At 41.9% G+C, this 12676-nt stretch overlaps 1 protein-coding gene across 1 annotated transcript in view; it reads left to right on the top strand.

Moving 5' to 3' along the window:
• Window positions 1-885: 885 nt before the first annotated feature.
• The window catches only part of MFSD14B (major facilitator superfamily domain containing 14B), a gene marked incomplete at its 5' end in the record, with an annotated part of 31607 nt that continues 19816 nt past the window's right edge, over window positions 886-12676 (top strand). The window contains 2 exons of the mRNA XM_084278954.1: window positions 886-1050; window positions 10914-11009. Of these exons, the coding sequence (XP_084135080.1) occupies window positions 886-1050; window positions 10914-11009 (261 nt within the window). The remainder of the gene's footprint in view (window positions 1051-10913; window positions 11010-12676) is intronic.

The raw sequence follows: 12676 nt of genomic DNA, 5'->3' as shown, positions 1-12676 counted from the left end.
ACCAGAGCTTCGAAAAAAAACAAACCCGTCACGTAGAGAAACGCTTTCAGGTGCTAGTTTGCCAGAAAAGAAAGACCTGTCAGCTGCGGCGGGAGACAAAGGCGGCACGTTTCTCACACGGCTTGTTACACACTGACCCCAGAGCGCACAGAAAACGGCGCTTTAAGCCAACGCTGATCGCTCTGCCAAACCGAAGAGTTCTGCTCCCTCACAAGTTCAGCCCGGCACTCGGCGCGGAACACCCGCGGTACCAGGCGGAACAAGGACCCGACCCCAGTAACGTTATCAAGCGGGAAGGAAGTGCCGGCGGGATGGAAGCCCCCCCCAGCCTCGGCAACACACCCGTGCCTCCGGCGAGCGCCTTGCGCCGGGTGGGCAGCCGGCCTCCTGCGGTCGCTTGCCACGGTCCCCCGGCAGCCGTCAATGTACACCGCCGGCACTGCGCTGCCCCTTAGCGCTCCGCTCCTGCGCATGCGGCGCGCAGAAAGGAAACGGTTCTGATAATAACGGCTCCTAACGATAAGCGGCTGACCTCGTCGTGCTCGGCAGGAGGACACGCAACCGGCAGTCACACCCGCCCGGCGACGAAGGGCCAGCGAAAGGCCGCTTCGTATGGAGGAGGCTCGCTTCCCCCGGCGGATGCCGTCACCGCACGTACCGTCACACCGCCCGACCTCACCGCAAGAGCGGTTGCGCGGCTTCCGGCCGTCCGGGAGCAGTTCCGCCGACGGGGCGGGGTGGTGCCGTGACGCCAGCGGGCGGTGACGCCCCGCCTAGGCGGCGCGGCGGAGGCGGCCGCTGCGGGCGCGGGTGGCCGCCTCCCCAGCCCGCTCCGCACCGGCTGCTGCCCCGTCCCGGCCGCTCAGGGAGGATGGTGGGAGCGAGATGAGCCCCGAGCCGGAGCCGCCGCCAGCCCCGACCCGGGAGGGAGAGGAGGCGGACGAGGACGCGCCGCCGCCGCCACCGCGGGAGTGTGGCGGTGCCCGGCGGGACGGCTGCATCATGTTGGTGAAGAGGGTCGGTCTGAAGTTGGGCGGCGGCGGCAGCGCGGTGAGTGCGGGGCGGGGCTGCGGGGCACCGCGGCGGCGGCGTGCGGGCGCCGCCGGCCCCGAGGCCCAACGCGGTGCGGTGCGGGCCGGGCCGGGCGGCCCGCGGCGGCCAGCGCCCGCCCCGGCTCTCCGCCGGCGAGGGGCCGTCCGACGCCCCAGAGCGACCCCCGTGCGTCCCGCGGCCCCGGAAACTTAGTGGGAGTTGAGGTGCGGCGGGATGCCGGGCGGCGGCTGGCGGCACCTGGGGCCGGCCGTGCCGCCTCGTCACTGCCATTCGCAGGGTGACTGCTCTGCCCCGAGCAGAGGCGACACCTGCTAGCGGGTGGCTGTAAACCATTTGGTACATCGGAGGTGCCTGGAAGTTAAACCTCACTTTTCCTTTGGAGTTCTAAGAGGTGCCGCGTGGTGAACGTGCAGTGCTAATAACTTAGAGAGCTTGCTCGGTGCCATCCCTTCCCAGTACCAAAGCATTCTGAGCTATCTTTGAGCAAATAAAAGGAGCTGGCAGGGAGTGGTCTTTGCACGCCCTTGAAAGCATCTCTTAAAAAGTTGTGTTGTTGTGGCAGTTACTTTTTTCAGATGATTCAACATCATCTGGGTTGCTTAAGCCCTTCCCTTTTTACGTGCCTGCTCGCAAGATGCCTTAAAAGCAGATCTGAGATGACACCTCCAGAGCTTTCTGTAGTAGGTGGGGACGAGTGACTTGTTCGAGGCTGACACGATACAAATGGTTCTTCTTTTTGTTGGCAGCAAGCCCAGAGGGTAAGCTGTAGGAACCCGGGGGAACACCTAAAGTAACAAAACATGATCCCCTTCAAAAACTGTCAGTGTACTGACAGGTACAGACACAAAACAAGGCCAAGTTTTGCTATGGTAAATTTCTTTAGGCGAATTGAAATCGTGTAAATCTTGTTTGCAGCCTTGATTTACAGACACCAGTACTTTTTTAGATGTTCATGTTAGGGTGTTCCGGAATACTGTATTTAGTAGTAGTTTAACTACAAAATTAGATATGCTTAAAGCATTGCTTATGCCTAAAGTTTTAAAGCACTGTTAAGTTTCTGTCAGGGAGCCAACATCTGTCATCTGCCTTCCTGCAGATAAACTTCCCTGCTATTGAAGAAATAATAGTTCCCTGGTTTATGTTAATGTGAAGTAAACAAACTTGTAATATCTTTAGCTGAGCATTAATAGTGTAGCATTAATATGGTCATGGCTACAGCTCAGGAATGTGAAAGAGTAATCTCGAAACACTCATTTTGATATCAGCAGGTTCTTCGTCTTTTACTCATAACTAATGAAGAAGTTAAGGTACTTTAAATATGTGATTAACACAGAGAAGATGTAAGAAAAAATGACCTCCTATGGAATAGATTAGTCAAATTAGCTAAATGTAAGTTAATTCCAAAGTGACTGCTTCATGCTTCTTGTAACATTATTTCTGTATTCAACTCTTTCAGTTATTGTACTAATGGTTATGTATTCCAAAAAGCAGGTTGGATTCTTTCAGGAAGTGGAACTGATGCCTGCTGTGTGGTATATTTGCTATTCTAGGTTTGTGTACAGTTTCCATTTAGTACTCTAGATATATATGGTGTAGTAACCCAATCTGAAGTCAGGATAGGAATCTAGAAGAGGCCTGTTGCATTTATTAACTAAGAAGTCAAGTTTTCATTTTTATCACCATGTGAAAGACGTAAAGGATTTGAAAGACGTGAAGGATGATGCCATTATCTAGAAAAAAACCCCTAACAGATGAATTTATATTTAAGTATGAACAGAGGGTTGGAAACGGAGGCTACAGGTAGAGAAATTAAAAAAAAAATTAAGAACTTTGGTTTCTTTCTCTAACTTTGAAGAAGAATGGAACTCAAATGCAGTTTTTGGTACCTCCCCCTTAGTTGTGCCCCTAAGGGGCTTTATGTGCCTGTAATACATCTTCTAATGCAAGCCACAAAGACAGAAGGCTTTAGTCTTATCTTCCATATGTTGGTATAGTGGTAATTCAATTATACTTGTATCAGCTTAGGGTCTGCTTCACAGTTCTTGACTGAACAGTCTGTTTCCTACTTTGCTACTGCACCGCCCTGTGATTCTCATGTGGCTGTCATATTGCCAGAACCCTCTCTGCCTAGACTTAAAAGAGCCTATTCAGACTAAAAAAGGGGCCAGGTCATGGCTTTAGATGTAATTGCAGAGAGCTCGTTGATATCGGTGAGTGCGCATCCCTGATCCTTGAAAGTGGAAGCTTGTCCTTTGGGCGGCTGACAAGCAAATACAGAAGTGAAATTTTTCTGGGATGCTGCTTTGGTCTGTGAACTATGTTTTGATTTTTTCATTCTGATTCTTTTGACGTATCAGGTGGTGGGACACAGAAAAAGGAGTATGACCAAGTTTGTCAGGTTGTGCAAGGCTTTCTCCCCTTATCTCTCCAGTTTGAGAGTAACAAGCTTCTGGTTTTTGGTTTCGCTGGAACTTCAGCCTGTTAAATTCAGGATTCAATTCTACTGAATTGAAGAATTGAAATACAAATGCTGAACAAATGACTCTGTGAATTGAGTGACTGTCTCAAAACTAATACAAACAATAGTATGTTTAAGTAACTTCCTCAGGAATTAAATGTTTCTGTTGGCTGTATTACCCCAAATCCAGTGAGCTTCAGAAATGGAAGTAACTGATGCCTTGGACATTTTGTTAGTACATGTACAGTCTTGTTCCATCTGAATTGTGAACACTGGTGGTATAAAAATAAACATGTTATTCAGAATATTCATATCACATACTTCATTTCTGTGCAACCTATTGTCAGCAAAATAGTACCATAATAAGGAAGCTTTTTAGTAATATACAGTACTGTACTGTCTAAATAAAGTGCTTTTATGGGACAAGTCCCCAGATGGAATATATAAGGAGAAAACACACCTACATACTTCTTGGAGAATTAATCATGCATTGATCTTATGCTCTTGGACGCTACAGAATGTATTTCAAAGCCTAAGACCTCTTTGTTTTTAGAAACATAATGAAAGTGTTCTGAAGGTAAAAACTGTGCATCTCAGTCTGTCAGCCTTTATTCATTAAACACAGCAAAGCACAACTGGTGTATACCCAAAAAATTACAGATTTTCACCCTTCCTGCTAGCAGATTTATTCTTAATACTTTGTGAAAAATACAGTGTAGTGAAACTGAGGCAGCATGATTAAATATTTTGAGACTCTAGTGAAAGACTTTTCAGCCCAGTAAGCTGTTTTCTTAAACTTCTTGCTTGTAGTATATACATTGAATGACTAGTAGCAAGCATATTGTTCAAATTGGCAGTTTGAGTATTTAGTCTTTGGGGGACACTATCCTCTACCGAAATGCTTTTTGCTGTTATATTAGGGAGAGATAAATAGTGTTGCCTTCCCAAGGTTAGACTTCCTGCTAAATTGGAATATTAGAGATAAATGGTGTTGCCTTCCCAAGGTTGCCAGTGTCACTCTGAATCTACCCATCGTGTTAAATTAACAGTGAATCTAAATTCTAAACTAGTTATTAGCTGCTGTCTATAAAACCAAATCAGTCTTGTTTATATTCTTGCTGAGAAGGCATTTTTTGCTGTTCTGACTTTAGTGGAACGTGGAGGATCAGTAACAGTCTGGACAGTTTTGTGTCCAGACAGAAGTATGCTAGGCTAGAGCAATAGAGATTTAAATATATAAATAAGACTTTGTATTTTAGTTCTGAAGATCCAGACTTAACTACTAGGAAATCAGAGAATCACAGGCTGGTTTGGGTTGTGAGGGACCTTAAAGATCATTTATTTCCAACGCCCTGCTGTGAGCCCCAGGGGCACCCCTCCACTAGACTAGGGTGCTCAGAGCTCCATCCAACCTGGCTTTAAGCCATGAGCTTGAGTAATTACCTGTCCTGTGGAGAAGCATGTGGAATAACTGAGCAGCCTGTCCTTTTTTAGAAGAATTTCTCGTTGTCCTACATCTTTTCATATTGTAAGGAAGAAAACTTCAGCAGTGGATAAGTGAGCTTGCAATAGACAGTGCAATGCTGTCTAAAGCTAGTGGCATGGCATATGGTGATTGTCCATGGCCTTGGGCTCGAAGAGTTGGAGCAGGAATGGTATTTTCATGTTTTGTGTTCCTCAGAAGATTCCCGCTCCAGAATCTTGTCCAGTTAAAACTTAATGAGTTCCTGGTAGAAAAAATGATGTGGCAAGACAGTTATGATCCTACAAGTAAATTGTGGGAAGTGCCATGCTATTTAAGCTTGCTGTCTCTGATACCACTTTACTTTTTTCTTTTTTTTTTAGTACAGGAAGGGCAGTGACAATTGTTTTCTCTTTGCGCACTTCATGGCGCTGAACTCCGGGTTCAGTTCAGTAAATCCCAGTTGTGAATCTCTGCAGATGTTTTGACTGCAGCTTGGAGGAGTCTACTTCAGCATTCCTTCATACATTTGGCAATGTTCTTTGTCCTTCTGTGGGCCTCTTTGGCTTGTCCTTTTGTAAAATGGACTATTCAACAATGTATGCCTTAAAGCTTCTGAACAAAACCAGCAGTCATGGGATAAGAGGAAGGATCTTCATATGAATCTGATAAAAGATGGTTAGAATACCAGAAGCAGAGGGTTAAGCAAGGCAGGCACATCACATGCTGTATAGTGATAACCTTTTTCCTAGCAGCTTGTGTTTTTGAATGCACTTTTGTAATCAACTGCTGAATGTTAAACTGGCATTTCCACTTTCCTAACTATTAGTCATCTTATATGTGGAAGTAAAGTTGGTTTTTTTTGTTTGCCTTGGTTAAATTTATCTGCGTTAGTTTTAGTCTGCCATCTAACTTGTTTTACTGATTCCATCAACTTCTGATGTTCTTCACCATTGCCCTCTGACCTTTATAACATGAATTCTGTTTTGTCATCAGTGAACTTTGTCACTTTACTTTCAGTCTTTTTACAGATCAGTTATGAATATTTTGAACTACATATGCCCTAGGGTAGAGCACTGGGACTCGTAACTTTCTTCTGCTGTGGAAAGATAGTTGGTGGGTTTTTTTTTTAATAATTTATCCAATATATGTAATTTTTTTTTACTATTTTAAAAAAATACCTGTAAAGAGCTTGCACTCTTTCTGATTCAAGAGCATTTGTTGAGGGTCTTTTGAATTTTCAGAAGGTTTATTAACATGATCTCTCTTATCTATATATTCATATATTCTTTTCAGAATGCCAGGATTTTTTTTAAGCCACGATTTCTCTTTACAAAATCTATTCAGGCTTTTTCATTTTGAACGACTTTTGTTTCTGATACTCTAGATCTGTGCTTTAGCCTATTTTTTTTATGGAGAGAATGCATTGCAGTCTTGCTGTCACGACACAGATCTGGTCTTTTGCACCTGAAATGCAAGTTTGGACAACATGTAGGTTAAATTAGGTTTTGATTTCCAGCTTAGAAGGCGTGTCTAAAATGCTGAAGACTGTTGTAGACTGGAAAGTGCTTTCACTTTTGCTTGGTGTGCTTTTTGCACTGCATCCAAGTTACATGTCTTAGGCTGGGGTTTGTACGGATAGTCACTTGGTGATTCATGTGACAAAAGCAGCTAAAGATCTTCAGGGTGATTTTTTTACGCTTGAGTGAATTCTTGCTATTTGCAATAAATCTGGTGTTTGTGGGGAACAGTTGGAGTTAAGGTTGTTCTGAAATACTTCTGTTTGAAAGTTAAAGACATAGGCACTGGGAAGAGGGAAATGTGCAGTTGTGCCCGGAGAGCTACCTGGATAATATATGGGGAGTAATGAGCACCCGTAACACAGCGAGATGGGTTGGTAGCATTGTATTTGTGGTAGAATAAGCTAAAATATTTAATTAGTGATACAATGAAGCATACCAGAAAAAGTTTGCATTTGAAGCTGTTGAATATTGTGGGGAAACTAGGGAAGTAACAGTGACAGTAAGTGGGGAAAGGGAATGTGCTTTATAATTTGGCGTGAACTTCAAGGTCTGAATGATTCATGTGTGAAAACATGTTTCTCAAAATGTTTTACTGATTCTGTTAGTTCAGTTCTTTGTTTTCCTGAAAACATGAGTGTTGACATATGGGCTGCAGTGCAGGTGGTTGTGAAAAAAAAAAAAAAAGTGGTTAATTTTTGTAGGGGGAGAAGTTTTTTATAGACACTTTTAAAAAAGAAAGGAAATTTTACTAGTGCACTTGAATGTTGGTTTGCGTACTACATAGAAGGACAGCAAGTACTGTTTGCAAAGTCGTCTGTGCTGGAAGTAGAAAAAGCAATTAGCAGGCTTTCCTGAGAGATCCTGCTGCTTGGTGGGAATTTCCCAGAGGAGGGTGTGGGGGGAAGAAAAGCAGTTTCCTGTGATTGTCTGCTCAGATTTTCAGCTTGAGTTAGGTGATTTTTTGCCTGAGAGATAACAGGATTACTGGAAGGGTGCTTCAGGGAGTTCCCTTCTTCCTCAGGGTGAGATCAGGTGTGAGGCTTGAGTGAGTTGCCTGGGGCTTTTCCAGTTGGGGATTGAAAGCCTTCAAGGACAGGTCAGCTCAGTGGGCAGTGGGATCTGCTGCCTCACACTCGTGGGAGAGGAAAAAAAAGCAGGTGGTATTTATCAAATCAAGTCTTTTTCTTAATCTGCCTGGTGGGACTATATGGCCCTTGTGGAATGTTTGAATTAAGTGCACTGCAGGATTTGAGGATTTGAACAGTGAGAAGTGGTATTGTTCTGAAATAAATATATTGCTTAAGAGAAACAAGCAGTTAAACGTGTTGGAAATTGGATGCTAAGGTACTTTTTCAGCCATTTAAACAATTTCATTTCTTAAATTACAGATTTGAATTAACAGATAAATAGTTACCTAAAAGTTGGATGGCTAAACGAATACTGTTTCAGAGCTTTGCTCTGAAGATCTGGGTCTCCCTATAAAATTGTATCTACTTCAAAATACCGAAGATAAGGTATTCTTACTGATGATACATTGTATTTTTTCCCCTTTTCTGCTAGCAATTCCTTGCCAGCTGGATTTATGATCTTGACATCTTTTCATGGGTTTATTAATGTTCAACAGCTGTGTTTTCTTTAAAAAAAAAAAAAAAGGTTGTATTGCATCCCAGCAATCCTCACTGTTCTCTTCAGATTAATTTTTGGGTTCCTTCTGCCTCCAATAAAGGCAGAAGAAAAAAATTGGGTTTAGAATTGGGTATGGGCAAAAAGAAACGTAGAAGGAGCAGGAGTGTAAAATTGGAGGTATAGTAGATATTTTGGTAGAACTTCAAGGACTTAAGATTTTATGACAGTCTTAAATTTTTATTGTTAAGCATTTGAGATTACGTAATGTTTTGCTTATTATTGATTGTGCAAGTTGACCAGCAGCTGCACTTGAAAATAATTGTAATGCTCATGCATAGTTTCTCAGCCCACACAATGGGCTGTCATATGAAGATCTGTGTGGATAGAAAATAAGCCTGTGGCAGATTTTAAGACTTCCCTCTGGGCACTTAATTTTTACGTTAATCCTTTAAAATTTGGGGGTAGGGGATCATGAAAGCAACTTGTATGTTGACTGTATCTGTGCTATTTCAGAAATTATAGTTAATTTTTTTTAACCGTGAAGAATTCAGTAGGTTGTCCTGTATTGTCTCATTCAAGAAGCCTTAACACACTTTGTGCTTCAAGCTTCTTACTGTTTCTTCCATGTGTATCTCAAGTTCATTCTTGGTTAGCTGCATGCGCTTGGGTTCTGTTGCAAAGTATTTTCTCAATATAGAAATCAGCCACACCCATTTCTTCAGGGGTGGCTTCATCTTAAAAAGGAGTGTGAAGTGCTCTTAGCAAGCTCTTGGATTTCAAAATGAGTCAAGGGTTTCTGTTGCATTTTTTACCAGTGGTCCAAGCTGTGTGCGTGATCAGTCATAAGGTACTTTCTTTAAAGTTGATGCTTGATTAAAGATGGAAAGCTTTTGTGGTGTGAGTTCTTAGGACCTACAGAAAAGGTGGACGTTGAAAAGTAACTATCTGCAGTAGTTCCATTTGACCGTGTCAGTGCATTTTAGTTTTTACATGATTTTTTTTTTCTGATACAACTGTTTTTGTATCAAATCTAGATGTCTAGGGCTGTGAAGAAAAATGAAAATCATCCACTACAGTCTATGTAGATCATAGATCAGAACCTACTATTGTATCTAATGTGCAATGCTTGATGTTGATTTTGAGAGGTGCATTTTCCTTTCAGGCTTTAAATTCTGTTTTTTTCAGGTTAATGTCTTGAATCCAGAATGCTGTAGAGATTTCTAGTTTTTCAGTTGTTCAGTGCAACAATTTGTAAGCTGCACATTACTGCCAAAACTGATTTGCAGAGTACTTTAATCTTCAGGAAATACTAATTTAGGCACAGGTCAGCAAAAAGACTTTTCTTTCACAGAATTTTTTAAAATGACTACTAAGGAAGAACACTCATGTCCTTTTGAGTATGTATGTAATTTTTGTGGTAAACCACGTAAATATCAGATTAAATTTGCATGTAATAAATCAATAATAAAAAGCCCAGACTCTCAAAAACTTAATTTCTAGTGGCATTAGAACTGTTTACTGAATGCAGACCAGAGGTTTATGGTCCAGCATTATGCTTAGTGATGCAGAGGAGGAGAGGAAGTAAAATAGAGGCAGGAGGATGCCTGAGGAGTCCCATACCTACTCTCCACTGTGAAATGTACCTTTGCTAAAGGAAACTGCTGTGGTAAGGGTCTTCAGATTTCAGTGTAATCTTTGTTAAATGGTAGTATGGCTTGCATTCATCTTAGCAAAAAATACTCTTAAAATTACACTGTTATGTATTATAAAGTTATACTGTGTAGAAGTACTTGCAGACGTCTTATGTGAAGAATTTCCCCATCCCCCCTCCACCCAATCTTTGGAATCTTTGCTATTTGGAGATTAAAGGTGGCATGGTAACCTACAGAGAAATGTTAGCCATGTTTGAAAGTTATCAGCCTACCAGAGATAATCTTTGATCTATGATATTATCCTATTATTTCTCAGGACAAAGAGAACTGTTTTCTTTAAATCCTCAAGCTCTTCTGAAGCAAGTTGCAGTGTAGAAAATATTTTGAATCTGATTAGCTAGGAAAAGGTGCTGTCTGGGTTACTTTTACTGTGCTGCTACAGGTTTTGATTAGAGATCTGGGCACTTGGGACTGTCCAGTTTGTAGTGATTTCTTTAAAAATATTTAAATTAATCTTGAAACAAGTGCATTCTAAACATGTGATTCCTGCAAATCTAGGTGAAAGGTACAAAGCAGGAGAGAAACACCAAATGTGTCTCTGCTCTACCTTCATTATAGGCTGTCTGGACTTTTTGGGGGGGTTCAGTGGGAGACCCTGGGTTTCGTGTTCTTCCTACTTTACACCTGCTAAAATGACACAGTCTGGGTTGTATTTGTCACTGCACTGTTATAAGTCTGTTGTTAAAGTGATGTGATCTTCATAAAGCAGATCTGTTTCGTTGCCACTGGTGGAGGTAGCTGGGAGAGTTTCACTGTCACACTGCAATGAGTAGTGCTCAAGGGAGGGAAGCCTGAAGGCATACCAGAGGTGAGAGCAGTGAATGGGACAATATCAGGAATGGGGAAGATAGTCCTTTTTAGTTGGCAAGCGTTAGAGGGAATAAATTTTCTCAAGTTTCCTGGAGATCTTTAGTTGTTTTGTAATAACTTTCTTCCACCCTTGTTTGGCTTATTGTTCCCAAGGGCTTGGTAGAAGGTCATCCTGAAAGCTGGTTATGCTCAAAATATGTTTGTAAGAGATGTTTGCACGTGTGATGAACTGGATGTGTACAACCACTGCATGTGTTTTTCCTCCTTAGCAACAAGGTATTGGTCGGCCAAGTGTGTACCATGCGGTGGTGGTCATATTTCTAGAATTCTTTGCCTGGGGGCTCTTGACAACTCCAATGCTAACGGTAAGTACTGCTGATCAGCTGCTGTTTTGACAGTTATGACAAAAGTTAATTTGATAATTTCTACTCATTGAGATTTTAATTAGTTTCATGCTTCCTGTTTATCTCATTAACTGTATTCCAGGAGATTTAACATTTAACACTGTGCAATAGCAGCATACTACAGCTGAGATCTGTACTACTGAAAGACTAAACAATAGTGAAAAATAAATTAGCAAATCACTGTACTCTTTTTTTTTTTTTTTTTTTTTTTTTTTCCTTTAGAGTAGCTTCAGTTTAGTGTATCAATGAAACTCTCTGGAGTTTCTCACAGAAATGCATCCAGGCGGCTTTTGAATGTCTCCAGAGAAGGAGACTCCACAACCTCTCTGGGCAGTCTGTTCCAGTGCTCTGTAACCCTCACAGTGAAAAAGTTTCTCCTTACATTCACTTGGAACTTCCTATGCTCCAGCTTACACCTGTTGCCCCTTGTCCTGTTGCTGGTCATCACTGAGAAGAGCCTGGCACCATCCTCCTGACAGAGGAATCCTCCTGAATTTGGAATTAATCATTTTCCTTCCCCAAAATCCAAATAAAAACATCAGCATAACTCTTGAAGAGATTTTGTCCAACCTTGCTATAAAACAATCACTCATCTTTTTAACATAGCTAAATAATAAAAAGTCTATATAAGCAGTTAACACATTTCTGTAAACCTTACTAAATTACCATCCTGTCATGCTGTCTTGCCAGTGCCAAAATATGGGTACGCTTACCAGGTGGCCTTTCTTGTCTCTTTTACTCTTTCCCTTTTTTTCAAAAAATAAAATGCTGAACTTCGGGTTGCCCTAATTTCACACATCACATTTAAAGGGGTAATGTGCAAATAGTAATTCTTATGCAGTCTTCAAAGAAACCTCCACTTCAATAAAACTGTTAGGTGGGTTCTTCAGTAGTGTAGTTCCATGTGAATTTGTGCTGTTGGTGACAGGCAGCTGAGATACTAGTTCTTGAAATTAGTACTTGTCATTGAACTCTTGTTATGGAGTGCTTCTAATGTAAAGCTAAATTTTTTCTTTGACTGAAGTATCTGCTTTCAGTCATGGTCTTGAATCCCTTGTATTCTGAATGTTGTTTTCATCTCTTATGGGTCTTTAACACTGAAAAGGCTATTGCATTGGATAGAAAACCTAATTTAAAAAGCTGAGTGAAGTATAATGGTGAGACTTACCTTGCATGGGTATAAGTGACTTGTGTTCTTGGGGGTGGTCATATTTATTTGTAATCAACTTGCCCACACTGAAAGGCTGCTGTCTGAAATAATTTTGAATCTGGTTTGATACCTTACAAGTAGGAAGGGTGCAAAGTGCTTGTAGTAACTTACCTTGGCCTGCTGCTCAGTCGGAAGTACTAGAAGTCATGTAGAGCTTTCTTATGAGCAAAGTTCAGCCTTTGAACTGCCACCTGCCTGCTTTTGCACAAGCAGATTTGTCTGGGAGGGAAGGCAGAAGTGGAGATGTCTGGTCCATTGATCAAAGCTCAAGATCACTCCAGTGTTTTCTGGTTGTGTCATGATTCCTCCAGGTCATTATCAACATTCAATCAGAATAAAATGTGTATTATCAAAATCAATTGTATGTATTCTCTCATAGATGAGATTACTTAAAGTTTATTTTTAGATTACTGTTTCT

The sequence above is a fragment of the Gallinula chloropus genome (assembly GCF_964237585.1).
Source record: "Gallinula chloropus genome assembly, chromosome: Z".
In the NCBI taxonomy this organism is placed as follows: Eukaryota; Metazoa; Chordata; class Aves; order Gruiformes; family Rallidae; genus Gallinula; species Gallinula chloropus.
This window is presented reverse-complemented; position numbering and strand designations above follow the sequence as displayed.